This window comes from Jaculus jaculus, chromosome 13 (genome assembly GCF_020740685.1).
Source record: "Jaculus jaculus isolate mJacJac1 chromosome 13, mJacJac1.mat.Y.cur, whole genome shotgun sequence".
Taxonomy (NCBI): Eukaryota; Metazoa; Chordata; class Mammalia; order Rodentia; family Dipodidae; genus Jaculus; species Jaculus jaculus.
In genome coordinates this window covers 45,536,594-45,564,546 of record NC_059114.1, presented here as the reverse complement: position 1 = coordinate 45,564,546, position 27,953 = coordinate 45,536,594, and the positions used below count along the sequence as shown (strand labels likewise).

Sequence of the window (27,953 nt, the reverse complement as noted above, 5' to 3'; positions counted from 1 at the left end):
GGAGCTTTTTGTTGTTGTTTGGTTGGTTGGTTGGTTTTTTTTTTTTTTTTTTTTTTTTTTTTTTTGGTAGGGTCTCACTCTAACTCAGGCTGACCTAGAATTTATTCTGTAGTCCCAGGGTGGCCTCGAACTCATAGCGATTCTCCTACCTCTGCCTCCCGCGTGTGTGTGTGTGTGTGTGTGTGTGTGTGTGTGTGTATGTTCATTGTCACAATGAGTTTATGGTTATTTTAAAGCTGTTTTTCCTAGAAAATAGGACATATGAAGCTAGGTATGGCCTTTAGTCCCAGCACTCAGGAGGGTGAGGTAGGAGTTTGAGGCTACTCCTGGGGCTATAGGGTGGGTTCCAGGTCAGCCTGGGACAGAGTGAGATCCTGCTGCAAAAACAGAAATAGCAGCCCCCCACCCCTGAAAAAAAAAAGAAAATAGGACCTAAAAATACTTTATATGGCTTTCTATTTGGTTTCAATAAATAAAATCTAAATGCATGAATAAACAACATTGCTTTATTAAAGCTGGTATTTTAGACTAGATCAACCTTTTTAATTTTTTAAAAATTTTTATGTATTTATTTGAGAGTGAAAGAGACAGAGAGAGAGAGAAGGGGCGTGCCAGGACCTCCAGCCACTGCCAACAAACTACAGACGCATGCGCCCCCTTGTGCATCTGGCTAACGTGGGTCCTGGGGAATCGAGCCTTGACCCGGGGTCCTTAGGTTTCTCAGGCAAGCGCTTAACCACTAAGCCATCTCTCCAGCCCAAGATCAACATTTTTTTTTGGAAACAGTATCGTAGCCAGTGTTGACTTTACTATGCAGCTAAGAATTACCTTAAACTTCTGATCCCAGAGACTTGTGCATTGTAGGCAGGCACTCTTCTGGGATTTTTGTGGGGTTTTTTTTGTTTGTTTTGTTTTGTTTTTCAAGATAGGCTCTATCCCAGGCTGACCAGGAATTCACTAGGTAGTCTCAGATTGGCCTTGAATTCACTGCAATCCACCCACCATTGCCTCCCCAGTGCTGGGATTATAAAGGCGCGCACTCTTCTGAGGCGCTGTATTATCATGCCCTCCCCTCCACAAGTCAGTCTTTAAAACTTCAATAATAAAACCTTATTGAGAAACCTTGCTTGTTGGTGTTTGGTTGGCTTTGTGCAATTGTCATTGGTTTACCCATTGATTTCAAAATGTCTGTAAATTGTATATAGATATTTGAAACAAAAAGATTGTTCATTTGGGTATGTAGCATTTAATTGATAGTAAATTCCTTAACCTTTTCCTTTCTTTAAGGTCATTTGGATATGGTTCGCTTTCTGCTTGAAGCTGGTGCAGATCAGGAGCACAAAACTGATGAGATGCATACTGCCCTAATGGAGGCCTGCATGGTAACCACAGCTGTACTTGAAACTTCCTGGGGAAAAATATGTATTTAAGGTTTTGGGAATTATTAATTGGTGCTTGGTTTGTATAATTAATTTCTTTTTTAAAAAAAGTGTATTATTTTTTGAATTTATTTGAGAGAGGGAGAGAGTATTCATGCCAGCACCTCCAGCCATTGCAAATGAACTCCAGATATGTGCGCCCCCTTGTGCATCTGGCTAATGTGGGTCCTGGGGAATCAAACTGGGATCCTTTGGCTTTGCCAGGCAAACACCTTAACCGCTTAGCCATCTTGGTTAATACAGTTTCTTAATCCAATTCTAAAATACAAGGACTTTTGGAAGAAGATAGGTACTTTTAATCCTAAAGTAATATTTTGGCTTGAGAGATATTATTGAAATACTCTAATCTGGGGGAAAGACATTTATTTATTTGCAAGCAGAAAGAGAGAGAATGAGAAGGGGTGTGCTTGGACCTCTTGATACTGCAAAGAAAGTCCAAATGCATGTACCACTTTGTTCATCTGGCTTTTTGTGGCTACTGGGGAATTAACTTGAGCTGGCAGGCTTTGCGAACAAATGTCTTTAACCACTAAACCACCTTCCTGGCCCAAAAAGCTGAAATATTTCTAACAGCTTTGTTTGTTTTAATATTTTTATTTATTTGTGAAAGAGAGAGAGTAAAAGAGAGAGGCAGAGAGATTATGGGAACACCAGGTCCTCTTGCCTCTACAGACAACCCCAGATGCATTATCCAGGCCGGCAGGCCTTGCAAGTACCTTTATATTTTTTTCTTTATATATTTTATTGACAACTTTTATGCTTATAGTATAGACAACCACCCATGATATTTTCCTCCCCTCCCCCACTTTCCCCCTTCATAACTCTGTTCCCTTCATATCCACTCCCTCCCTCCATTAGTTTCTCTTTTAATTTGATGTTATTAGCTTTTTCTTCTATTATGAGGGTCTTGTGTAGGTATTGCTAGGCACTGTGAGGTCTTGGATGTCTCGACCAAATTCTGTCTGGACAGTTGTATATAAGGAGTGGTACCCTTCCTTTGTCTCTTCTTTCCACCTCCTCTTCTGCAATGGACCCTGAGCCTTGGAGGGCATGAGATGTTTCAGTGCTGGACACTCCTCGGCACTATGTTACCTTTTGGTTCATCCCAGTGGTCATCACCATCTGTAAAGAGAGCTGCTCTAACCAGAAGTGAGGGTAGCATTAATATATGAGTATGAACATTAAATGTAGTGCTTTCAGGGCAGTTTGGTGAGAGTAATTTATGTATTTATCCAGACAAGTGCAGGCTATATATCCCTAAGGCTCATGACCTCTGCCATAGGCTTTTGATTAGGTTTTCAGTACCAGGCATGTATTCCCTCTCATAGAGTGGGCCTTCAGTCCAATTAGAGAGCAGTTGGTGTCCCCCAGAGCAGACATGCCATTATTGCACTCGTTCAGTCATTTGGCATGTTTGGCCAAACTTGAGGCTTCCAGTGTCTTCTGTTTTAACCACTGATGACTTCTGTCTCCCATAAGGCTGCATACAGTGCAGCTTTTTCCAGCTTCCAGTTGTCTGGGTTACAGAGAGCAGGTTTTCTGCTCAGCACCAGCTTGATTTCTTAGTGACTCTGCCAGTCAGGCATGTGAAGTCCACAGCAATAGGGTCTTACCATTTCTTTCTCACAGGAAACCAACCGTCTTGACAATAGCCTATAATGTTTTGGAGGCCAACAACTCACTGGAAGGTATCCCATCCCAGGCACTGAAAATTTTCTAGTAACAATCTATAGCTTTTAGATGTGCCATTGTTCAAGAAAGTGGATTTTCATAGGTCTTAATCAGAATATCTTGAATTTTGATTGCCCCCCACCTGTCTTTTATACAGTCTTTTCCCCTGACCTTGCCTAGGCCTTTCCCCTCTCTGTATCTGTTCTTCTACTTACATATATACAATACCATTCCCTTAAGACCTTCCCTCTCTTCCCTCCCTTATAGCCTTTTTCTAGCTTATGGGCCTCCACTACTGATTTTTGGTTCCAGATCACACAGAAGTCTATACATTTGTAGCTAGGATCCACATATGAGAGAGAATATGTGACGTTTGATTTTCTGGGCCTTTATATTTTAAAATATTTCTTTTTTTTTAATTAATTATTTATTTATTTGAGAGCGACAGACACAGAGAGAAAGACAGATAGAGGGAGAGAGAGAGAATGGGCGCGCCAGGGCTTCCAGCCTCTGCAAACGAACTCTAGACGTGTGCGCCCCCTTGTGCATCTGGCTAACGTGGGACCTGGGGAACCGAGCCTCAAACCGGGGTCCTTAGGCTTCACAGGCAAGCGCTTAACCGCTAAGCCATCTCTCCAGCCTGGCCTTTATATTTTTAATACAAACATTTTGTATCAAAGAGAAACCATTTATCTATACAGAAACCATTTTTCTTCTGTAAGTAAATTAAGCATATACATGTATCAATAAAGAGTCATAAAGCTGGGTGTAATGGGGCATGTCTTTAATCCTAGCACTTGGGAGGTAGAGGTAAGAGGACCATTGTGAGTTCAAGGCCAGCCCGGGATTACAGAGTGAGTAGCAGGTCAACCTGGGCTGGAGTGAGACCCTACCTTGGAAAAAAAAAAAAAAAAAACAACAAAGCCGGGGGCTGGAGAGATAGATGCCTTAGTGGTTAAGCGGTTGCCTGTGAAGCCTAAGGACCCTGGTTCGAGGCTTGATTCTCCAGGACCCACATTAACCAGATACACAAGGGGGCCCATGCATCTGGAGTTCATTTGCAGTGGCTGGAGGCCCTGGCACACCCATTCTTTCTCTATCTCTCTCACTCCCTCTTTCTCTCTCTCTCTCTCTCAAATAAATAAAAAAAAATTAAACAAAAAACAACAACAACAACAAAAAAAACAAAGCCAGGTATGGTGGTACACACCTTTAGTCCCAGCACTCAAGGAAGGAGTATCACTGAACTTGAGGCCAATCTGAGACTACATAGTGAATTTCATGTCATTCTTGGCTAGAGTGAGACCGTACCTCAAAAACAAAACAAAACAAGACAAAAAATTGATTTGTGTGTGTATGTGTTTAGATCTGCCAGGGTTTCTTGCCACTGCAAATGGAACAGGCACTTGGACACTTGTTTTTCCAAGATAGGGTCTCACTCTAGCCCAGGCTGATCTGGAATTCAGTATGTAGTCTCGGTAAACTTGAACACAGTGATCCTCCTATTTTTGACTCCTGAATGCTGGGATTAAAGCTCTACAGACACCATGCCTTCCTTTATCACTATCTATCTGTCTATCTCTCAATGAGGCAAAAAGAAAAAGAGAGAGGCAGATAGAGAATGGGTGACCTGCTACAAACGAACTCCAGATACATGTGCCACCTTGTGGCTAACATGTGGTCCTGGGGAGTCAAACCTGGTCCTTTGGCTTTGCAGGCATACAGCTTAACTGCTAAGCCACCTCTCCAGCCCGGGACTACTTTTATATTAGGCTTTACTTGGATGGCTAGGGAACTGAACCCAGGATGAGTGGCTGGAGAATTGAATCCAAGACAGCAGTCTTTGCAAGCAAGTGCTCTAACCACTGAACCTTCAGTCCAGCCACAATATTCAATATTTATTTATTTATTTATTTATTTATTTATTTATTTATTTTTGAACTTTTTTATTGACAGCTTCCATAATTATAGACCATAAGCCACGATAATTTCTTCCTTTCTCCCACTTTCCCCTTCACAAATCCAGTCTCTATCACATCCCCTTCCCTTCTCAATTAGTCTTTATTTTGATGTCATCTTTTTTTCCCTCCTATTATGAAGGTCCTGTATAGGTAGTACCAGGCATTGTGAGGTCAAGGATACCCAGACTATTTTGTGTCTGAAAGAGTGCATTGTAAGCAGTACTACCCTTACTTTGGCTCTTACATTCTTCACGCCCCCTCTTCTGCAATGGACCCTGAGCCTTGGAGAGTGTGATAGAGATGTTTCAGTGGTGAACACTCCTCTGTCACTTCTTCTCAGCACTGTGGTATGGTGCCTTTTGAGTCATCCCAGAGGTCACCACCCTCTGAAAAGAGAAGCTTCTCTAACCTAAAAGTGAGAGTAGCATTAATGTATGAGTATGAACATTAAGAGAGGGCTTATTGGGAAGGTTGATGAGTATAATATATGCATTTAGCTAGATACCATCAGGTGTTACACTTAATCAAGGCTCCTGACACCTACCCCATCATGGGTTTTCAGTGCCAGCCATGTATTCCCTCCTGTGGAGCAGGTCTCCAGTCCTAGTGAGCAGTTGGTTTCCCCTATAAAAGACATGCCACTATTGCACCTGTTAGTTCATTTGGCTTAAGTTTGGCTGGCCCAACTTAAGGCTTGCATTGTCCACTGTTGTTTATCTCCTCTGTTGACTTCTGTCTCACATAGGGCTGCATACAGTATAGCTTTTTTTCAGCTTTGTCAATTGGTCTACAGGGAGGGGATTTTCAGCTCAGCCCCAGCTTGATTTCTCAGTGACCTTGTAGCCCAAACATGTGGAGTCTTCAACAATAAAAAATATTTATTATTAGAGACTTTGGTCACTTTAAAATATAAAACAATGTGATATCTTACTTTATATATTCACTATAAGTAGCAAGGCTGATCCCCCCCTCCCCCGCCCCTGGGGTAGGGTCTCATTCTAGCCCAGGCTGACCTGGAATTCACTATGTAATCTCAGTGTGGCTTTGAACTCACAGTGATCCTCCTACTTCTGCCTCCTGAGTGCTGGGACTAAAGACATGTGCCACCACACCTGGAAAAATTTTTGGATCTAAGCATATGACATTTTGGACTGTGGTAGAGCCCATAGTTAGAACATGGGTTTAGCATTTGTAACACCCTGATAGTTAATCATACATACACAAAATATTTATAGTTTGGGGGGACTGGAGAAATGGTTTAGTGCTAAGACAGTTGTCTTCAAATCCTAAAGACCTAGGTTCAATTCACCAATCCACACATGAGCCAGATACACAAGGTGGCACGTGTGCCTGGAGTATGTTTGCAATGGCTGGAGGCCCTGTCGTATCTACTCTCTCTCGCTCTTAAATAAATAAAATATTTTTAAAATCTGTATAATTTTTTTGCCTTGGTATGACAAGTTGCTCTGATGAGGAAAATATAAGAGTATTAATCTTCAGGGATTTACTTTATTGATATACTTACATGTGGTAACTTCACAAAGTCATATATTTCCTTATTTTATTTACTTGTTTTTGCCAAGCATTGATCTGTAAAATAAATTTAGTTGTGTCAATACATGAATGCCACCCTCTTTGAATTTGAGATATGGTTGTATTGACGTGGTTGTTGTATAAATAATTAGTTTTCAGGTATTGTTGGCTATGTATTTAGTAGTTTTTTGAACTTAAAGAAATGTAGACATTCATTGTCATTTCAAATTGTGACTATATGTCACCAAGTTTGATTTTTCTAGAAAATTTTCAACTTAGTCAAAATTATAATTATTTAAATGTTATTATAAAGTAATATTAGTAGATTTTTGTTAAGGCTCGACATGGCATGAATACATACACCCACATAAATGTATATGTTATCTAAGCTAAAGCTTCTGAGTTTTCTTCAGTTTATTGCCCCCTTCTTCCATGTTAAAAAAAATCTTTTTTTCTTTCTTTGCTTTACCTCTGAAAATCTGTAGGATGGACATGTAGAGGTGGCACGTTTGCTTTTGGACAGTGGTGCTCAAGTGAACATGCCTGCAGATTCATTTGAGTCTCCATTGACTCTAGCTGCCTGTGGTGGTCACGTTGAATTGGCAGCTCTACTTATTGAAAGGGGTGCAAATCTTGAAGAAGTTAATGATGAAGGATACACACCCTTGATGGAAGCTGCTCGGGAAGGACATGAAGAGATGGTGGCACTACTTTTAGCACAAGGTAAAATAGTTGTAGTTTAAAAATAATAATAATGATGGGGGCTGCAGAGATGGCTTAGTGGATAAGCTTTTTCCTGTGAAGTCTAAGGAGCCTGGTTCGAGGCTCAATTCCCCAGGACCCACGTTAGCCAGATGCATAGGGGGGCGCACACATCTGGAGTTCGTTTGCAGTGGCTGGAGGCTGTGGCACGCCCATTCTTTCTCTCTCTCTTTCTCTCTCCCTCTTTCTCTGTCACTCTCAAATAAATAAAAATAAACAAAAAACTAAAATAATAATAATGTTTTGGTCTTCCCCGCTGGTACCTGGGAGCTTGAGTGCAATTTCAGTCCCTTCCCTCACCAGCGAGCACCCTGCCCTCCATGCTGCTTGTGGAGCGGGTGGTGCTGTAGTTCACACTGTGCTCCAGCCTCGTGGCTGCGAGGCATAAGGGGGATGTTTGTTTCCCAGGTGTTAAGTGTGATCCAGCTGATCAGGATGTGATATACAGGAGGAGCTGGGCCTGGAAGTACCTCGGGAGCATGTCTGGGGGTTCTACTGTCAGTGTATAACAAGGTGGATAAGGTGTTTGTAAGACACCTGATGTAACTTCTCAGACACAGAATGAGGGCTATACCCACTTCTACTAAGGTGGCCACTTCTGATACATATACATACTGCCTGTCTTCCTTCATGGGCTGTCCTGTGTCTTGCGGCTCACAGCTGTCGTCACTGAGTTTACTCTTCAGCTTCTGGCCCCTGGTGTCTACCAGCTTCACTTATTCTTCCCTGAGCTGCCCAGTGGCTGAGGCCTGCCTGTCCCTGAGCACCTCTGCCTTCACCTGGCCAGGCTTCTCGGAGACTGATTTAAAGTCTTTCACAATTCAAAAAAAAAAGTGTTTTGTATATCAGGGAAGGAGTGAAGGTGGGTTTTTTTTTTTTTTTTTTTTTTTTTTTTTTTGAGGCAGGGGCGGATTCATTATAGCCCAGGCTGATTTTGAAGTCATGGAGATCCTCCTACCTCAGCCTGCTAAGTGCTGGGATTAAAGGCATACACCACCACACCTGGTGGGTTTTTTCTTTTGAAATAAAATTTCGTTCTTAATTTTTTTTTTGTTTTTTGAGGTAGGGTTTTGTTCTAGCCCAGGCTGACCTGGAATACATTATGTGGACTCTGCCTAGCCTTGAACTCGTAGCAATCCTCCTACCTTTGCCTCTTAAGTACTGGGTTTAAAGGTGTGCTCTACCATGCCTGACAATAATAAAATTTCTTTAGCCCAGGCAGGCCTTGAACTTTCAATTCTCCTATAAAATAAATTCTCAATGCCTTGGGAGGGACAACAAACATAAGCAGAAAAGATGGAAATGATTATCACAAATCAGAGTCATATCTTTAAATATTTTATTTTTATTTATTTATTTGACACAGAGAGAGAGCGTGAAAGAGAATGGACATGCCAGGGCCTCTAGCCACTGCAAACAAACTCCAGATGTGTGCTCCCCTTGTGCATTGGGCTAATGTGGGTCCTGGGGAGTCGAACCTGGGTCCTTTGGCTTTGCAGGCAAACGCCTTAACCACTACACCTCCCCTCCAGCCTGAGTCATATCTTTATTATAAGTCTCTTACAACTTTTTATCTTTTCTTATGCTTTCAGGAGCAAATATAAATGCCCAGACAGAAGAAACCCAAGAAACTGCTCTTACCTTGGCTTGCTGTGGAGGATTTTCTGAAGTTGCGGACTTCCTGATTAAAGCAGGGGCTGATATAGAACTTGGCTGCTCCACACCTCTGATGGAGGCTTCTCAGGAAGGACACTTGGAATTGGTTAAATATTTGCTAGCTGCTGGTATGTGTGTTAAAAAATGCCTTGTTGTGGGGGTGGGGAGGGAGGGAATTACCATGGATATATTTCATAATCATGGAAAATTAAAAAAAAATTGTTAAAAAAATGCCTTGTAGCACAGAAAGAGAACTACTAATATTTCACTTATATGATGACTCTAAAAATGTTGAGCTAAGAAATAGAGTGCAATAGTGATTACCAGAGACCAGGGATCTATTAGTAGATAGTCTTGGCTAAAGGTCCTGGACCAATATAGATAGAGGCGTAGTGAAATGATTTGAAGGCTTCATTCCAAAAGTCACACATTTGGATGGGTACAGACTCTGAAGGACACGAAAGGTGAAACTGACTAGCTCTGCAGGTGGCGCCAGTGCTGTGGCCACACTTTAAACCTTGTGCATACCTCTGAGTTCTGGGTAGTGTGCAGGGTATTGCCTCTTTACATTTCTAAGTTGCCTTGAAAAGAAAATAAACCAGGTGTGGTATCCCACGCCTTTAATCCCAGCACTCGGGAGGCAGAGGTAGGATAGTAATAGTAAGTGAGTTCGAGGCCAGCCTGGAACTAGAGTGAGTTCCAGGTCAACCTGAGCTAGAATGAGACCCTACCTTGCAAGAAAAGAGAAAAAAAGAAAGTGGAAAAATACTTTTTTAGCAGAGTGCTTAGGTTGCAAATACTTGTAAGTTTTTTTTTTTTTTTTTTTCTCAGTTAAGGTCTCACTCTAGCCCAGGATGACCTGGAATTCACTATGGAGTCTCAGGGTGGCCTCGAACTCATGGCAATCCTACTACCTCTGCCTCCCGAGTGCTGGGATTAAAAGTGTGCGCCACCATGCCCGGCTATGAATAGAGTTTTAATGGAATATCCTACAAAACAAATATTCTACATAATAGCCCTTAATTATTATTAGGTTTAACAATAATTTTAAAAATATTTTATAAGCTGGGCGTGGTGGCGCACGCCTTTAATCCCAGCAACCGGGAGGCAGGGGTAGGAAGATTGCTGTGAGTTCGAAGCCACCCTGAGATGACAGAGTTAATTCCAGGTCAGCCTGGACCAGACTAAGACGCTACCTTGAAAAACAAACAAACAAACAAAAAAATCAATTCAGATAGAAGTGAATACTGGTCTTTGAAATAATATATAGCATTTCTCATTTTATCTAGTTTTTATAGCATTGTTTAAAACTTGAAGCTAGGTATGGTGATGCCTACTTATAGCCCTGGGGAGACAGGCAGGAGAATTGCCACAAGTTCAAAGCAAGCCTAATCTAAAATTAAGTTTCAGGACCTGGAAAGATGGCTCAGCAGTTAAATGTACTTGCTTGCGAAGCCTGCTGGCCAAGGTTCAAAAAACCAGCCACATAAGCTGGACATAAATATTGGCACAAGAATATTGTGTCCACTTGTAGTGGCAAGAGGTCCTGGCATGTGTGTGTTCATGCCCATACATGTGCAAAACAATAAATTTAAAAAAATAGGTAGCCGGTATGGTGGCGCACACCTTTCATCCCAGAACTCAGGTGGCAGGGTTAGGAGGATCGCTGTGTATTTAAGGCCAGCTTGTGATTACAGAGTGAGATGCAGGTCAGCCCGGGCCAGACTGAGTCCCTGCTCCAAAACAACAACAAAATTTGGTTAGTTTGTTTCCATGAGTCTTAAGTACATTTTTATGAAACAGGTTTTTCACATATTGAAATCTTCATTTTCACCATGTTATAAAATTAGATTAATAATTTTCTGGTTCACAAAGTAAATGTATGATTTTTATTGTTGTTTGCTAGGTGCTAATGTGCATGCTACAACCGCAACAGGAGACACAGCCCTAACTTATGCTTGTGAAAATGGACATACAGACGTGGCAGATGTTTTACTTCAAGCAGGAGCTGATTTAGTAAGATTTTTTAATATTCTTTAATGAATATTAATATTTATATCTAGCATTTAGAAAACACTGAAAGGTTTGGCCACTTGTAGTTGTTGAATATGTTAAATGTATTTGAAAATACTACTTAAGGCCTAGGGAGATGGCACTTGCTTGCAAAGACTGCTGGCCTTGGTTTGCCCAGGTTCATTTCCCCTTCACCATGTCAATTCAGATGCACAAAGTGTTACATGTGTTGAGTTTGTTTATAGCAGCAAGAGGCTCCGGTGTGTCCATGCTTACACACAGACATACATACACACACACTCTCTCACACTCTCTCTTCCTCTTTCTCTCTCTCTCTGTCTCTGCCCCCTTAATCCCCTCCTACTTACAAATAAAAATACTTGAAATTAAAGAAAATAGTGTTTAAATGGGCATAGTGTTTATTTTCCTAAGTAAAACTATTAGTGTCTCATCACACTCTCATTTGACATTTGTGTGCTTTTTATTTTATTTTTATTTTTTTATTTTCACAATTTTTATTAACATTTTCCATAATTATAAAAAATAACCCATGGCTATACCTCCCCCCCTGTACTTTCCCCTTTGAAATTCCATTTTATGTGCTTTTTAAACTGCCATTTATAAGATACATCATAAAATTCAGTGTTGTGTTCACAGAAAAAAAAAAATGAGTCAATTTACTTTGAGTGATTTCTTCTTTTTCTGATTAGGTATTTATACAGCAAAGCTACTACTAGGGAGATGGTAGATCATTTGCATAGCATGTGCAAGGCCGAAGGTTCATTTCCTAGTACTGCCAAAATGAAGCCCCGCTATTGTTAATCATCCTAACAACATTAAAACATTCTACTCTTGTGTTGGAGAAATGGTTCAGTGTTTAAGATGCTTGCTTGCAAGGACTGATGGCCCGGGTTTGATTCCCTAGTGCCCATGTAAAGCCAGATGGATAGAATGGTGCATGCATCTGGAGATTGGTTGCAGTGGCAGGAGGCCCTGGTATGCTCATTTCCCCCTCCCCCTCCATCTCTTTCTCCTCCTCTGTCTCCTTTCTTCCCTCCTTCCCTCTCTCCCTTCCTTTACGTCCCTCCCTCCTTGCAAATAAATAATGAATTTTTAAAAATACATTCTAGCTGGGAGTGGTGGCGTACGCCTTTAATCCCAGCACTCAGGAGGCAGAGGTAGGAGTATCGCCATGAGTTCGAGGCCACCCTGAGACTACATAGTGAATTCCAGGTCAGCCTGGGCTAGAGTGAGACCCTACCTTGAAAAATCAAAAATAAACAAACAAACAAACAAAAAAAATACTTTCTATTCTTGTCAGTTGTGAGGCACATACCTTTAATTCTAGCAATTGGGAATGAGTTCTAGGTCATTCTGGTGTAGAATGAGACCCTGGTCCAAAATACCAACAACAACAAATTCTGTTCTCTTTCTGTTTTTTGGGTTGTTTTTTTTTAATATTTTCTGTTTTGGCTTTTTACAGCTTCAGATTACATGGCAGGTTCATATGTGGTATAATACTTCCAGCTATAGGAAATTGTAATGTAATAAATAGTTATATTTAAAATATAACTCATGGCCGGGTGTGGTGGTGCATGCCTTTAATCCCAGCACTCGGGAGGCAGAGGTAGGAGGATCGCCGTGAGTTCAAGGCCACCCTGAGACCACATAGTGAATTCCAGGTCAGCCTGGGCTAGAGTGAAACCTTACCTCGAAAAACCAAAAAAAAAATATATATATGACTCATGATGTTGATGAAATGTTTGCTTTGACTATTACTTCATGGGGTACTTTAGACTGCTTTTCAGAATTTCTCTCTGAATATTCCTATATAGGTCTTAAAATTTGTGTGACACATACGCAGTTAGAGATGTAAAGAATTAACTTTATTAATTTCAGCTATTGTGGAAAAATAAAGGTACAAGCATGTTTTTTTTTTCAGGATAGTGCTGGGATTAAAGGCGTGAGCTACCATGCTCAACTCAAGTATTGTTTTTTAAAACATATAAAAAACTTCCCCAAAGAGATACCTGACAATATTGTTGAAAATATTACATTGTCATCTTGCTAATGTTAAGTATTATGATAACCTTATCTTCTTTGGGGGAGGTCGCTTTGAGGTAGGGTCTCACTCTAGCCCAGGCTGACCTGGAATTCACTATGGAGTCTCAGGATGGCCTCAAACTCATGGCGATCCTCCAAGTGCTGGGATTAAAGGCATGCACCACCACGCCTGGCTTATCGTTTTCTTTTTTTGGTTTGTTGACATAGGGTCTTGCTATATAGCTCTTGCTTGCCTGATTTCTCAGTATTTGGCTAGCTCAACTTGTTTCATACTTGTAGTAATCTTCCTGCCTTAGCTTCTCAATGCTGCATTTATTGTTGCATGTAACCATGACCAGCTCTAGTATTTATTCCCATTAATCAGGATCTACATTATCAGCTAACATTTCACTTTTTTTTTTCTTGTGTGTGTATAATATGTACATGTGTGTAGGTACATGTGTATGGCAATGTCTGTCGAGGCCAGAGGTTGATGTTAGGTATATTCCTCTGTTGCTCTCTACTTTATTTATTGAGCAGAGTCTCTCCTTTGAACCCAGAGGTTGGGATTTGGCTAGTCTAGCTAGCCAGCTTGCCCTAGGTTTCCCCCATCCTTCCAAGCACTGGCATTATAGGTTGGCCTCTGTGCCTACCCAACATTTACGTGAGTACTGGTGATCTGAACTTTAAACCTCATGCTTGTGTAACAGGCACTTTATCCACTAAACATCTACCTAGCCCCAAGGGACACACTTTCTTTTTTGGACCAAGAATTATGACAGTAATAAATTTCATTTTAGGCCTTTCTGTGTTTTTTTCTCCCTTTTTGGAATTGCTTTGGATAATTTACTAAAATTAGGAATTGAAAGCTAGGCGTGTGGCAACATCTTTAATCCCGCCACTTGTGAGGCAGAGGTATAAGGATCACTGTAAGTTTAAGGCCACCTGGAGGCTACATAGTGAATTCCAGGTCCGCCTGGGCTAGAGTGAGATCCTACCTCAAAAAAAAATAGGAATTGAAGTATTTAATCACTTAATATATATAGGCTGGAATAAATAGTTTGAATACAGTGACCAAAAGTTAATATTTATATCCTCTGCATTCTTTTCTAGATTCTTCTTTTAACCCCTCCACCCCATGTAGGGTCTGACTCTGTAGCCCTGGCTGACCTGGATTCACTAAGTAGTCTCAGACTGCCCTTGAACTCACAGCTTTCATCCTACCTCTGTCTCTGGAGTGCTGGGATTAAACATGAATACCACCATGTCTGGCTTAGGCTACTTTTAATGTTCTTGTTATTTATTTATGCATGTATTTGCGTGGGGGGCACATCAGGGTTTCTCATGACGGCAACATGTATGTGTGCTCGGATTACAAGTATGTGCAACTGACTAGGTTTTTTGATTCAGCTTTTCATTTTATTTACCTAGTAGAACACAAAACTTCAAGTCTCCTGCTTAGTAAGCAATATTCAATTGCTTCATTGTTCTAGGCCAGGCATGGTGCTTTAGTCTTTAGTTATAGGACTTGTGAAGCTGAGGTAGGAGGATTACCATGAGTTCTTGAGGCTACAGCATGAGTTCCAGGTCAGTCTGGGCTAGACTAAAACACTGCCTCAAAAATAAAATAAAAAGCATCAGTATACCATTGAAATTTTTGAAGAAGGGATTGACAGAATTATAAGTTAATACTAGAAATAATCTGATCAGACATTCAGAGAGGTCTTCTTGGAAGAAATTATGCTTGTCCTGAGATGCACAGCATGAAAAGGAGTCACTTAGGCCAGGTGTGGTGGTGCATGCCTTTTATCCCAGTACTCAGGAGGCAGAGGTAGGAGGACCTCTATGAGTTCAAGGTCATCATGAGACTACGTAGTGAATTCCAGGTCAGCCTGAGCTAGAGTGAGATCCTACCTTGAAAAACAACAACAACAAAGAAAAAAGATCTTGGCTTGGTAGTGTACCTATAATCCCAGCACTTGAGGGGTGGATGCAGAAGGATTAAATGTTCTAAGGCCAGCTTCAGTTACATAACAAGTTCAAGGTCAGCTTGGTCTCACTTTCTGTCCCCACAAACACCAGTGTTAGCGAAATGATAAGATTCATAAGGCATTAAACTTGTACTTTAATACCTAAGACTTCTAAGGATGACCTCAGACATATTAAACTTCCCCATTACTAGAAGGATAAACATAAAACAATTTTTGTAGTTCTCAAACTTGTCCTAAGTCAACAGTATTCTACTCATTAATTCTTCCCCTCTCTTATTCCCTCAGAGCTCCTCTCTAGATTTCTGGCCTTTACTACTGACTTAATCCAACTCATATGCAAATCTAAATGTTTGAATCTAAGAGGCACATATGAAAGAGACCATGTGGCATTTGACTTTCTTAGCCTGGGTTGCCTCACTTAGTATAAGTTTTTTCTAGGTCCACACAAATTTTATAGCTGAATACAACCTTACTGGGGGGCTGGTGAGATGGCTTAGCAGTTAAGGTGCTTGCCTGTGAAGCCTTAGGATCCATGTTTGACTCTCCAGGTCCCACTAAGCCAGACGCATAAGGTGATGCAAGCATGCAAGGTTGCGCATGCGCACAAGATGGCATAGGTGTGTGGAGTTTGATTACAGTGGCTGGAGGCCCTGGCATACCAATTATCTTCCTCTTACTTGCATTCATTAAAAATAAAAATTAAATTAAAAAAAACTTATTGGGTAAATGTACCACAACTTCATTATCCATTCATTACTTGATGGGCATCAAGGCTAGTTCCATTTCCTAGCTATTGTGAACAGAGCGGCAATAAACGTGGATAAGCAGAACTCTCTACAGTAGTGAGTAAAGTCCTTAGGGTATATGCCAAGGAGTGGTATAGCTGGTACTATTTTTAGGTGTCTCAGGAACCTTCAAACTGATTTCCATAATAGCTGTACCAGTTTAGATTCTAGCTACAATGGAGAAGGGTGCTTTTACCCCATACCCTAACCAATGTTTGTTTTTTGAAATTATTTATTTTTTATTTGACAAAGAGGGGGGAGAGAGAGAATGGGTGCACCAGGCCTCCAGCCACTGCAAACAAACTCCAGATGCTTGTGCCCTCTTGTGCATCTGGCTAACGTGGGTCCTGGGGAATCAAAGCTGGGTCCTTTGGCTTTGCAGGCAAATGCCTTAACTGCTAAGCCATCTTCCAGTCCCCAATATTTTTTATTTGATTTCTTTTTTAAAAAATATTTTATTTTTATTTATTTATTTGAGAGAGAGAGAGAGAGATACAGAAATAGGGAGGTACAGAAAGAGAGAATGGGCATGCCACGGTCTCCAGCCACTGCAAACGAACTCCAGATGTGTGCACCCCCTTATACATCTGGCTTATGTGGGTCCTAGGGAATCGAACCTGGGACCTTTCGCTTTGTAGGCAAGCACCTTAACCGCTAAGCCATCTCTCCAGCCCTTGATTTCTTTTTTGTTACATGTCAATGGCCTGTCATGTCTTGGGAGCATCAGGGACCTTTCTGGCCTACAACTCACTGGAAGGTATCCCATCCCTGGCACTGAAAATTTTCTGGTATAATCTATGCCTCCTATGTGTTACATTGTCCAAAAAAAGTAGGTTTCCATATGAATTAACTATATCCTTTTAGATATTGATTAGCCCTCCCTCCACCTTTTCTTTACTCAGTTTCTTCACCTGTCCATCACTTAGGCCTTTTCAACAAATATGGAACACTTCACAAATTTGTATGTCATCCTTGTGCGGGGGCCATGTTAATCTGCTCTGTATTGTTCCAATTTTAGTATATATGCTGCCAAAGTAAGCACATTATTTGCTTTCTTGATGATTCCATTCTGACAAGAGTGAGATGGAATCTCCCAAAATAGTTGTAATTTGCATATTCCTTCTTGTGCATCTAGCTTATGTGGATACTGGAGAATGCAACCTAGGTCCTTAGGCTTCATGGGCAAGCACCTTAATCTCAAAGCCATTCCTCCAGCCCCAGAACATGTTTTTAGATGTTTATTGGCCCTCTATTTCTTCTTTTGAGAACTCTGTATTTAGTTCTATAGCCCAATTTTTGTTGTTGTTGTTTTGTTTTGTTTTTCGAGGTAGGATCTCACTTTGGTCCAGGTTGACCTGAAATTACCTATGTAGTCTCAGGATGGCCTTGAACTCAGAGTGATCCTCCTACCTCTGCCTCCTGAGTGCTAGGATTAAAGGCGTGCACTACCTCGCCCAGGTATAGCCACCACCACCCCTCTTTTTTTTTTCAAGGTAGGGTTTCACTCTTACTCAGGCTGGCCTAGAATTCATTATGTAGTCTCAGGGTGGCCTCGAACTTGTGGTAATCTTCCTACCTCTGCCTCCCAAGTGCTGGGATTAAAGGCGTGTACTACCACTCCTGGCCTTTCCTATCACTTAGTTTTTTGCTGTTATTAAAGGTGTGCATGCACCACCATGTCTGGCTGAATGAGATTTCCTAAAGACCCTTTTTTTGTTGTTGTTGTTCTTCGAGGTAGGGTCTCACTTTAGCCCAGGCTGACCTGGAATTCACTATGGAGTCCCAGGGTTGCCTCGAACTCATGGTGATCCTCCTATCTCTGCCTCCCGAGTGCTAGGATTAAAGGCATGTGCCACCATGCCCAGCTAAGACCTTTTTCTTTAAGCTCAGATTCAAGTAGATTGCAAGGAATCTCATGTCCAGAAATTTATTTGCTGACTGTTAGATAATTGGTCTTAGGCCACTATTTATTTTTATTAAGATTTACACTGTTTTAAATCTCCAAATGCATTAGAGAGAAATAAATGCAATTAAACTTTCCATGTGTTGAGTTGCTAAAGTTTGGATAAATACAAAATGTTCCTGGCTATTTATCCCAAAATGTCTAAGGGCTACTCCTTTGGGTTTCAAGGGACTAGCAGGCTTACAACATGTATATTTCAGTGGATAGAAAACACTGCTCCATATTATTACAAGCAATTTCTACTAAGGTAAGTTTTGGGGCTAGGAATCTATTATGAACAACTTACTGTTAGGGCCTTAATGTTTTGTCTTAAGTCTCACTTTCAGACCTGAACCAAGTCAACGTACCATAAACATCTTATATGTCTTCTATCAGCTCTTTTTAAAACAAACGTTCTGCCCCCTACAGAGCAGAGAAATGTATAATGGCTTTCCTGTCTGGAAACAGAACAGTCAAACAGCATAAAGAGGCTTCATTTGCCTTAGGTTGATGCTTATAACCCAAGGCTTATTTTCTCTATGAACAGGGTGTGCTTATGTTGATAAAAAATCAATCAAGATCAGCTTATGGAAAAGTTAATAATGTAGTTAACCGAAAGATATGTATCTTTACATAGAGAAATAGTAAACAGCCCAATCTAAAAGTTTAAATGCAAATGACTTTAAAACTAAATATATATATATATATGCTGAAGTCACTGTCTTTGATCGTTTATATACTGCATTTAATTTTATACAGGACATTCATTCTTAAGGTAGATCATTGACTGTGACATGTAATGACATGGTTCTTACATCCTAGGGTCAAACTGGGGGTTGATTCTAACAGACAGCTTCCTTGCTAATGACAATTTATCTGTGGTAACATTCATTCTTAGAGTATGTTAGTTAAGAGATATACATTTGAAAGAACATAAAAAGATGAATTTCAAGACACACAAAAACATGATTGTTTGGGGCTAGAGAGATGGCTTAGTGGCTAAGCGCTTTCCTATGAAGCCTAAGGACTCCAGTTCAAGACTCGATTCCCCAGGACCAGATGCACAAGGTGGCACATGCATCTGTAGTTCATTTACTGGAGGTCCTGGCACACCCATTCTTTGTCTGTCTGCCTCTTTCTCTCTGTCATGCTCAAATAAATAAAATATTAAAAAATTTAAAAATATATATGATTTTTATGCTGGGCATGGTGGTGGACACCTTTAATCCCAGCACTCAGGAGGTAAAGAAAGAAGGCTGGATGTGAGTTTAGACCACATAGTGAATTCCATCCCGGTCAGCCTGGGCTAGAGTGAGACCCTACCTCAAAATGGGGAGAATTATTTGGGCTGGTAAGAAGACTCCAATAGTTAAGGTATTTGCCTAGAAAGCCTAAGAACCCAGGTTCAATTCCCCAGTGTATACATAAGGTCAGATGCACAAAGTCGTGCCTGCATCTTGAGTTTGTTCATTACAGTGGCTAGAGGCCCTGGTCCATTCTCTCTCTGCCCCCTCCCCAGTAAATAAATAAATTAAATAAATGAAATATTTTTAAAATTATTTTCCAAAAAGAAATCAATGAGAACAGACTTCCTATTACGAGGTGAAACTATTCTTATTATAAACTAATAAATTCCAACAAACTTTCTGATATGGTACATTAAAAAGGATGACATTTCAAATAATTACTTGTTTTTTTAAATTTTTTTGTTATTTTTATTTATTTATTTGAGAGCAACAGACAGAGAAAGAGGCAGATAGAGAGAGGGAGAGAGAATATGCACGCCAGGTCCTCCAGCCACTGCAAACCAACTCCAGATGCGTGCGCCCCCTTGAACATCTGGCTAACGTGGGTCCTGGGGAGTCGAGCCTTGAACCAGGGTCCTTAGGCTTCACAGACAAGTGCTTCACCACTAAGTCATCTCTCCAGCCCAAGAATTACTTGTTTGAGGTGTGTTTGTTTAGACTCAAGGCCCAGTATGAAAAGTAGCCTGAATAGTTAAAAAGTAGTTCAGTTAATCCCAGCACTTGGGAGGCAGAGGTGGGAGGATCACCGTGAGTCCAATGCCACCCTGAGACTACATAGTGAATTCTAGGTCTGCCCGGACAAGACCTAATCTAAAAAAAAAAAAAGTTCAGCATCAACTCATACTGCTACTCAGAAGGCTGCCACTTAGGATATGCCTACCTCACCAAGAAATTCTGTATTAAAATAAAGATGAGGGCTGGAGAGATGGCTTAGTGGTTAAGCACTTGCCTGAGAAGGCTAAGGACCTCGGTTTGAGGCTGGATTACCCAGGACACACCTAAACCAGATAGATGCACAAGAGGGCACATGCGTCTGGAGTTTGTTTGCAGGAGGCCTTGGTGTGCCCATTCTCTTATCTGCCTCTTTCTGTTTGACGCTCTCAAGAACAAAAAAAATTGCCCTCAGCCAGGCATGGTGGCACACACCTTTACTTCCAGCACTCAGGAGGCAGAGGTAGGAAGATCACAGTGAGTTTTAATTCCAGGTCAGCTTGGACCAGAGGGAGACCCTACCTTGAACAATTAATAAAGATAGATAGATAAAGCCCCTCCCCCAACAACATGCAAAAACCACTTGTTAGCTGCAAGAATATCTTCAACAAATATCTTTTAAGCCAGCTGTGGTGTCACGCGCCTTTAATCCCAGCACTTGAGAGGCAGAGGTAGGAGGATTGCAGTGAATTTGAGGCTGCCCTGAGACTATGCAGTGAATTCTAGGTCAGTCGGAGCTGCTGCCAAGCCCTACCTCAAAAAACAAACACAAAATCTTTTGGGCTAGAGAGGTGGCTTAGCTGTTAAGGTGCTTACCTGTGAAGCCTAAGGACCCAGATTGGATTTCCCAGTACCCACGTAAGTCAAATGCATAAGGTGGTACATGAGTCTGGAGTTCATTTGCAGTGGCTAGAGGCCCTGGTCGCCCATTCTTTATCTGCCCCCCCCTTAAATAAACAAATAAAATTTATTTGCAGGCAAGAGCCTTACCCACTGAGCCAACCTGTGTAGTCTCTCTGGGTAGCCTTGAATTCTCTGCGATCCTCCTACCTCTGCCTCCCGAGTGCTGGGATTAAAAGGCGTGCGCCACCATGCCCAGCTAAATAATTTTTTTAAAAGAAGAAAAACATCTTTTATGCAATCAGAGGTATCAAAGCCAGGCAGATACAAGAGGTGGATGGATAATTGGGATGAAACCAACTGTTCCCTGTTCCATGGCTATGTTGGGAGCTGTGCTTCTCAGAAAGGGTGGGGTGTGAAGAGGAACTACCTGAGGTCCCACACTTTCTGCAGATGTGTGTTCTTCACACCAGCCCTATTTGGTTCCATGTATCTGGTGTCAAAATATCAACAGAAAATATATACACTTCTAAAAAACAGTTAAGCAAGATGACAGTAACTAACTGTATGTGCCTATGATTTGTGTGGCTCTGGCAACTGTCAGGACATGTACAAAGATTACCTACCTTGTTTTTTTTTTGTTTTTTTTTTTTGGCTTTTCAAGGTAGCATCTTGCCCTATTCCAGGCTGACCTGGAATTCTCTATGTAGTCTCACACTCAGCGATGCTCCTACCTCTGTGCTGGGACTAAAGGCATGTGCCATTACACCCCACTACCTGCCCAATTTTTGAAGATAAAGATTTCTTTCAAGGTGGCCAAAGTCCATGGAAGATTTGTAAACAGTGATACAAAACCTGTAAACATAATTAACAGAGCTTGTAAACAGAAGTAAATCCAAATTTACAAGTGTGTCAAAACAAGAGTGCAGTTTATACAAAGTTCTCCCTCCTGCACCAAGTGATTTTCTTTTTAAAGATTTTTTAATTTATTTACAAGCAGAGAGAATACAAGACAGAAAATGGGCATGTCAGAGCTTCTAGTGACTGCAAATGTACTCCAGATGCATGTGCCACTTTGTGCATCTGGCTTATGTGGGTACTGGGGAATTGGACTTGGGTCTCTTTGCCATCTCTCCAGCCCAATTTTTTTTTCTTTTTAAATATTTTATTTATTTATTTGAGAGGCAGATAGAATGGGTGCACCAGAGCCTCCAGCCACTGCTTATGAACTCCATACGCATGCGCCACCTTGTGTATCTGGCTTACCGGGGTACTTAGGTAATCAGCACTTTTTATTTCTTTCAAAAAGTAAGGAACGCTTCACAGATTCATGTTATCCTTGCTCAGAGGCAATGGTAATCTTTGTATTGTTCCAATTTTAGTATATGTGCTGCCAAAGTGAGCACTTCTTTTTTTCTTTTTTGGATTACAACATTATCCTGAATTGAAGAGCTAGGATTTGGGAGAGAGCCATCTTTGCGTATGAATATCCAAAGGATGCTTAGTGTTTGTTTTTTTCTCTAGTGATACTCAATTGCCAGAGATAGTTCTGAAGCTGTGACTTTGCCCAGGTCTGAAGCCTACTGCAGCACTTGCCAAGGCTGCGAAAGCAGGGCATCCTCTGCTTTTCCAGTCCACCCTGGAGCCTGTGGTGGATGCTGGACTGCATGGCAGCGAGGGTGAGCCACTCCTTGTGTAGGCAACCCTCTAGAAAAGGCTATACAGGAGCTGAAGTAGGCTATCTTTCCCACAAAGAATCTCTTTCCTACAAAAACCGGATAACTGCTGAAGAAAAGTGATAGCAGTTTTTATGCATCAAATGATAAGCATTGCCTTTATATTTTTCTCAGTCCTACAATTTTTTTCATCTTCTAAAATGTCAGTGCTCCCTAAAAACATCTTTAAATTTAAATGTTTCTCCTAGTTCAGAGCATTTCCTGGGGAAAGTTCAAATATTCCAGAAAAATGATAAGGATGGTCACCAGAAGCATATTCTCTGCCACATACTTCAATTCCTGAATGAAAAACTCCCAGTTCCAACGGATGAGGTGTAGTCATGCATCCACAGTACACGTTGTTCATGTTGAGCATGTTAGCAGTCCCACCCCCACCTCTTCCCCCTCTTCCCCGCGGCCACGGCCTCATCCTCAAGGCCAAGGCTCATCTCCATCTCTCCACAGCGTAGAGGCCACTGCCACCCCGCGGATGCTTCGGGGACCTTGAGCCATGCACTAATAGTAGACCACCCCCCTTCGCAACTCCGGCACCAGCAGTGGCAGGCAGGCGGTTCCCTGCTCCCCCAACTGGAATCTATCTGCTGCTGGGGCTCAGGTGCCTCCTCTCTGCCACCGTTGACCTAAATTATATTATTTGGCACCTATTTTTAAACTATGTGGTAACTAAATGACTTTCTGAGTTAATTTAAAGCAGATGTAGTCTTATCACTTTATCAAGCTTTTTGTTGCTTTAAAACAAGGAACAGGGCTGAAGAGATGGCTCAGTGGTTAAGGCCCTTGCCTGCAAAGCCTAATGACCTGCTCACTGTTAGTTCCCCAGTACTCACAGTTCCACAGGTCTAGAGTCCTGGCCCGACAATTCTTAAATACACACATTCTCTCTCCTTCCAAATAAATACTAAATAAAATGTCATTAAAAACACCTAAGGACCAGCTGGGTGTGGTGGTGCACGCCTTTAATCCCAGCACTCTGGAGGCAGAGATAGGAGGATCGCAGTGAGACTACATAATGCATTTCAGGTCAGCCTGGACTAGAGTGAGACCCTACCTCGAAAAAACAAAAAAACAAACAAAGTATTGGTGAGCAAGAAAGGGAGAGAGGGAGAGGTAGGAAGGGAGAGAATGGGCCCACCAGGGCCTCCTGCCAATGCAAATGAACTCCAGACATGTGCATCTGGCTTTATGTGTGTACTGGCAAATTGAACCAGGGTCCCTAGGCTTGGAAAGCAAGTGCCTTGATTCTGGAGTTCCTTTGCAGTTGCCAGAGGCCCTGGCACACTCATTCTCTATCATATCTCTCTATCACACTGCCTCTTTTTCATAAATAAGTAAATGTGTTTTTTTAAAAAAAATAGAAAAAGTCTGTAGTCTTATGGGGGCCTGGGAAGCTGGTTCAACGATTAAAGACACTTGTTTATAAAGCCTGCTGGCCCAGGTTCAATTCTTCAAGCATCTGTTTGTGTACAGTGGCAAGAGGCCCTGGTATTCACACAAACACACAGACACACACAAATAATTTTTTGTTCATTTTTATTTATTTATTATTTGAGAGTGACAGAGAAAGGGGCAGATAGAGAGAGAGATGAATACTTAGGAAAAATATCTTTTTAATCAGAGATTTGGAAACATGCAATTCTTTTTTTTTTTTTTTTTTGGTTTTTCGAGGTAGGGTCTCACTCTGGCTCAGGCTGACCTGGAATTCACTATGTAGTCTCAGGGTGGCCTCGAACTCTCAGAGATCCTCCTCCCTCTGCCTCCTGAGTGCTGGGATTAAAGGCGTGCGCCACCACGCCCGGCTCAAAACATGCAATTCTTTTCTTGAGGACCAAACTAAGCATTAATATTATCTATAATGATTGTATTTTGTAATGGAAAGTTCAACTTACTCATAAGGAAAGTTATGGGGGCTGGAGAGATAGCTTAGCAGTTAAGGCGTTTGCCTATGAAGCCTAAGGACCCAGGTTCGATTTCCCCAGTACCCACATAAACCAGGTTGCACATGTGTCTGGAGTTTGTTTGCAGTGGCTGGAGATCTCATTCTCTCCCTCTCTCTCTTTCTTTCTGCCTCTTTTCTCTCTCTCAAATAAATAAATAAAATATTTTTTTTCAAAAAAGAAAAGCTATAGTATGGTATAACCTGAAATTCTACATATTGGAGAAATTGGAGTAGGTGGCATAAGTTTCTACATTGAGTTAATAGCAAATTATTCTTTCTTGTATTATTAGTATGAAGTATTTAAAATAGATGTTTAATCAGTGGTCACTAATGATTTTTCTTTTCTGTTTCTTTAATAGGAGCATGAATCTGAAGGTGGTAGAACACCTTTGATGAAAGCTGCCAGAGCTGGACATTTGTGCACTGTACAGTTTCTTATTAGCAAAGGTAAAGAACTATACAAGCGATCATTACCAAGAGACTGCTGTTTTGGGGAAGAAGATATAAACAGTTGGAAATTGTGTGAAGGCTACTTTACATACTTTTACAAGTATTATACTCTAATCCTTTATTACTGTATTTTATGTAGTAAATACATCTTTTGTGAAGTGCTTATTGGGAAATTATTAATGTTGAGTTTTAAATTTTCATCAACCAATTAGTATAGTTGCTTCAGAAAACAGGAGAGGCTAAATGTTAGTGACTGAGTACTGTTAGGTAAGTGGTGAAATTATAAATAAGGCAGTTTTACTGGACATGAGGGTGGGAGATAGTCTGTTGTTGCCCAACATGGTAGCATATGCCTTTAATTCCAAGGGGGCTGGTATAGGAAGACTGCACTGAACTTGAGGCAAGCTCTAGCTACAGAGTGAGTTCTAGGTCAGCCTGTTTTTTTTTTTTTTTAAATTTATTTATTTATTTGAGAGCGACAGACACAGAGAGAAAGACAGATAGAGGGAGAGAGAGAGAATGGGCATGCCAGGGCTTCCAGCCTCTGCAAACGAACTCCAGACGCAAGTGCCCCCTTGTGCATCTGGTTAACGTGGGACCTGGGGAACCGAGCCTCGAACCGGGGTCCTTAGGCTTCACAGGCAAGCGCTTAACCGCTAAGCCATCTCTCCAGCCCAAGGTCAGCCTGTTAAGAATGAGAACTATCCTCAAAAAAAACAGACAAAAAAATTACTGGGCCTTCTATCTCCGCATGAAGATACAGAGGGAAAATAGGCACACTAGGGCCAGGTTGTCGCTGCAAATGAACTATATATATATATATATCAGTTTGGGCATCTGGCTTTACATGATATTGGGGAATTGAACCTGGGCCATCAGGCTTTACAAGGAAGTACATTTTACCAGTAAACTATCTTCCTAGCGTCTTCTGACTTTTTTTTTTTTCAAGGTAGAGTCTTGCTTTAGCCCAGGCTGATCTGGAATTTGTTATATAGTCTCAGGGATCCTCCTACCTCTGATTAAAAGCGTGTGCCACCAACACCCAAGCCCTCCTGATTTTTTATTTTTTTTTTAAGTTTATTTATTTATTTGAGAGCGAGAGAGGAAGAGTTAGAGAAAGGGAGAGAGAAGGGGAGAGGACCTATGTAAGCCAGGGCACACAGCCACTGCACACGAACTCCAGACACTTGCGCCACCTTGTGCATCTGGCTTACGTAGGTCCTGGGGAATTGAACCTCGATCCTTTGGCTTTGCAGGCAAGCGCCTTAACCACTAAGCCATTTCTCCAGCCCCCCCTCTGACTTTTAAAAATATATAAAATAAAGAATTTTATTTCACTTAAGTATTGTTTTAAATTTTTTTCATTTCAAAGTAAACAATTTTTTTTTCTTTTTCTATTTTTTTTTTTTTTTTTTTTTCGAGGTAGGATCTCACTCTGGCCCAGGCTGACCTGGAATTAACTATGTAGTTTCAGGGTGGCTTGGAACTCACGGTAATCCACCTACCTCTGCCTCCTGAGTGCTGGGATTAAAGGCATGTGCCACCACACCCAGCTCAAAGTAAACAAAAATTGGTAAGAAATTATTTTCTTTAGTTTGAAACCTGGCTATGTTGCCATTTTCTATAAGTAAAGTTGTCTTTGAAATATTTTGAGAATTATATACAGTGGCATATTTTGATGCTTGCTAACCTGGAACTTGAATTCATGGCAATCCTCTTACCTCTGCCCTCTAAGTGTTGGGACTAATGGCATGCACCACCATGCCCTGGCGATTTTTCCATTTCTTGAATGAACATTCCCCAACTACGTGCAACAGTGTGGATGAATCTTACAAATAAATATATAAACCGCCAGGCATGGTGGCACACACCTTTAATTTTGTTTTTTTGAGGTAGGGTCTCACCCTAGCCCAGGCTGACCTGGAATTTACTATGTAACCTGAGGGTGACCTTGAATTCATGGTGATCTTCCTACCTCTGCCTCCTGAATTCTGAGATTCAAGGTGTGTGCCACCACTCCCAGTAATATTCAGATTCTTGATCTGGGTGCTATTTACATAGTGTTCATTTTGTGAAAAAACTTTCAATCTATGTACTTATAATTTGTATTCATATCTATGTTACACTTAAAAATTCTTAAATGATACTGTCTTGATTTCAACATTTACTAATATTACTATGGTTTTTTTTTTCCTGTTTTTATGTTTTGAAGGTGCCAATGTGAATAGAGCTACAGCCAATAATGATCACACTGTAGTGTCACTGGCATGTGCAGGAGGCCACCTAGCAGTGGTTGAGCTACTCTTGGCTCATGGAGCTGACCCTACTCATCGACTCAAGGTATTCTACTTAATAGTGTATTGGTAGCATCAGTTGAGCATGGTGGTCCATGCCTGTAGTCCAAATACTGAGGAGGGTGAGGCAGGAGGATTGCCAGTTCAGGGCCAACCTGGATCACATGGTAAGAATATGTCTCAAAAAACAAAAGTAGGCTGGGTGTGGTGGCGCACGCCTTTAATCCTAGCATTTAGGAGGCACAGGTAGGAAAATCACTGTGAGTTCGAGGCCACCCTGAAATTACAGAGTGAATTCCAGGTCAGTCTGGGGTAGAGTAAGACCCTACCTTGAAAAGCAACAATAAAAACAACTAGGGGGTCTGGAGATGGCTCAGTGGTTAAAGGCACTTGCTTACAAAGCCTTCTGGTCCAGGTTCAATTTCCTATGCAAAGTGGCATGTATCTGTGATCACAATGCACCTTCAACAGTGGGAGGCAGATCCAGGATAATCTGAAGCTCTTGGGCCAACTAGTCTGTTCATTTTCAGTGGCAAGAAACTTTGTCTCAAAAAAGTAGAGCACAAACATCTCAGAGTTGCCCTTTGACCTCTCTATATGTACTATGACACAAACCATCTCTCTCCACTCAAGGTTTTTGGGTTTTTTTTTTTTTTTTTTGGTTTTTAGTGGTAGGGTTTTGCTCAAGCTCAGGCTGTCCTGGAATTCACTATGGAGTCTCAGGGTGGCCTCGAACTCATTGCGATCCTCCTAGCTCTGCCTCCCAAGTTCTGGAATTAAAGGTGTGTGCCACCACGCCCAGCTTTCCACACAAGTATTTTTAAAAATTATAAACCAAAACAATAATATGTATATTTTAAAGTATGCTTAAGGCTGGCTCAAC

At 41.3% G+C, this 27,953-nt stretch overlaps 1 protein-coding gene and 2 non-coding genes across 11 annotated transcripts in view; 1 reads left to right on the top strand and 2 right to left on the bottom strand.

Annotated features, from left to right (window-relative positions):
- LOC101602864 (ankyrin repeat and KH domain-containing protein 1) overlaps positions 1–27,953 on the top strand; it is a 153,590-nt gene that overhangs the window by 50,525 nt on the left and 75,112 nt on the right. For all 9 annotated transcript variants that reach the window (XM_045132883.1, XM_045132884.1, XM_045132885.1 and 6 more), the window contains exons 7-12: positions 1,288–1,382; positions 7,090–7,327; positions 8,959–9,150; positions 10,929–11,038; positions 24,686–24,773; positions 26,989–27,116. In XM_045132883.1, the coding sequence (XP_044988818.1) occupies positions 1,288–1,382; positions 7,090–7,327; positions 8,959–9,150; positions 10,929–11,038; positions 24,686–24,773; positions 26,989–27,116 (851 nt within the window). The remainder of the gene's footprint in view (positions 1–1,287; positions 1,383–7,089; positions 7,328–8,958; positions 9,151–10,928; positions 11,039–24,685; positions 24,774–26,988; positions 27,117–27,953) is intronic.
- On the bottom strand, positions 16,790–16,896 carry LOC123454281. The gene has a single exon (XR_006633266.1). It is a non-coding gene; the product is annotated as a U6 spliceosomal RNA (small nuclear RNA).
- Positions 21,959–22,060, bottom strand: LOC123454329. The gene has a single exon (XR_006633308.1). It is a non-coding gene; the product is annotated as a U6 spliceosomal RNA (small nuclear RNA).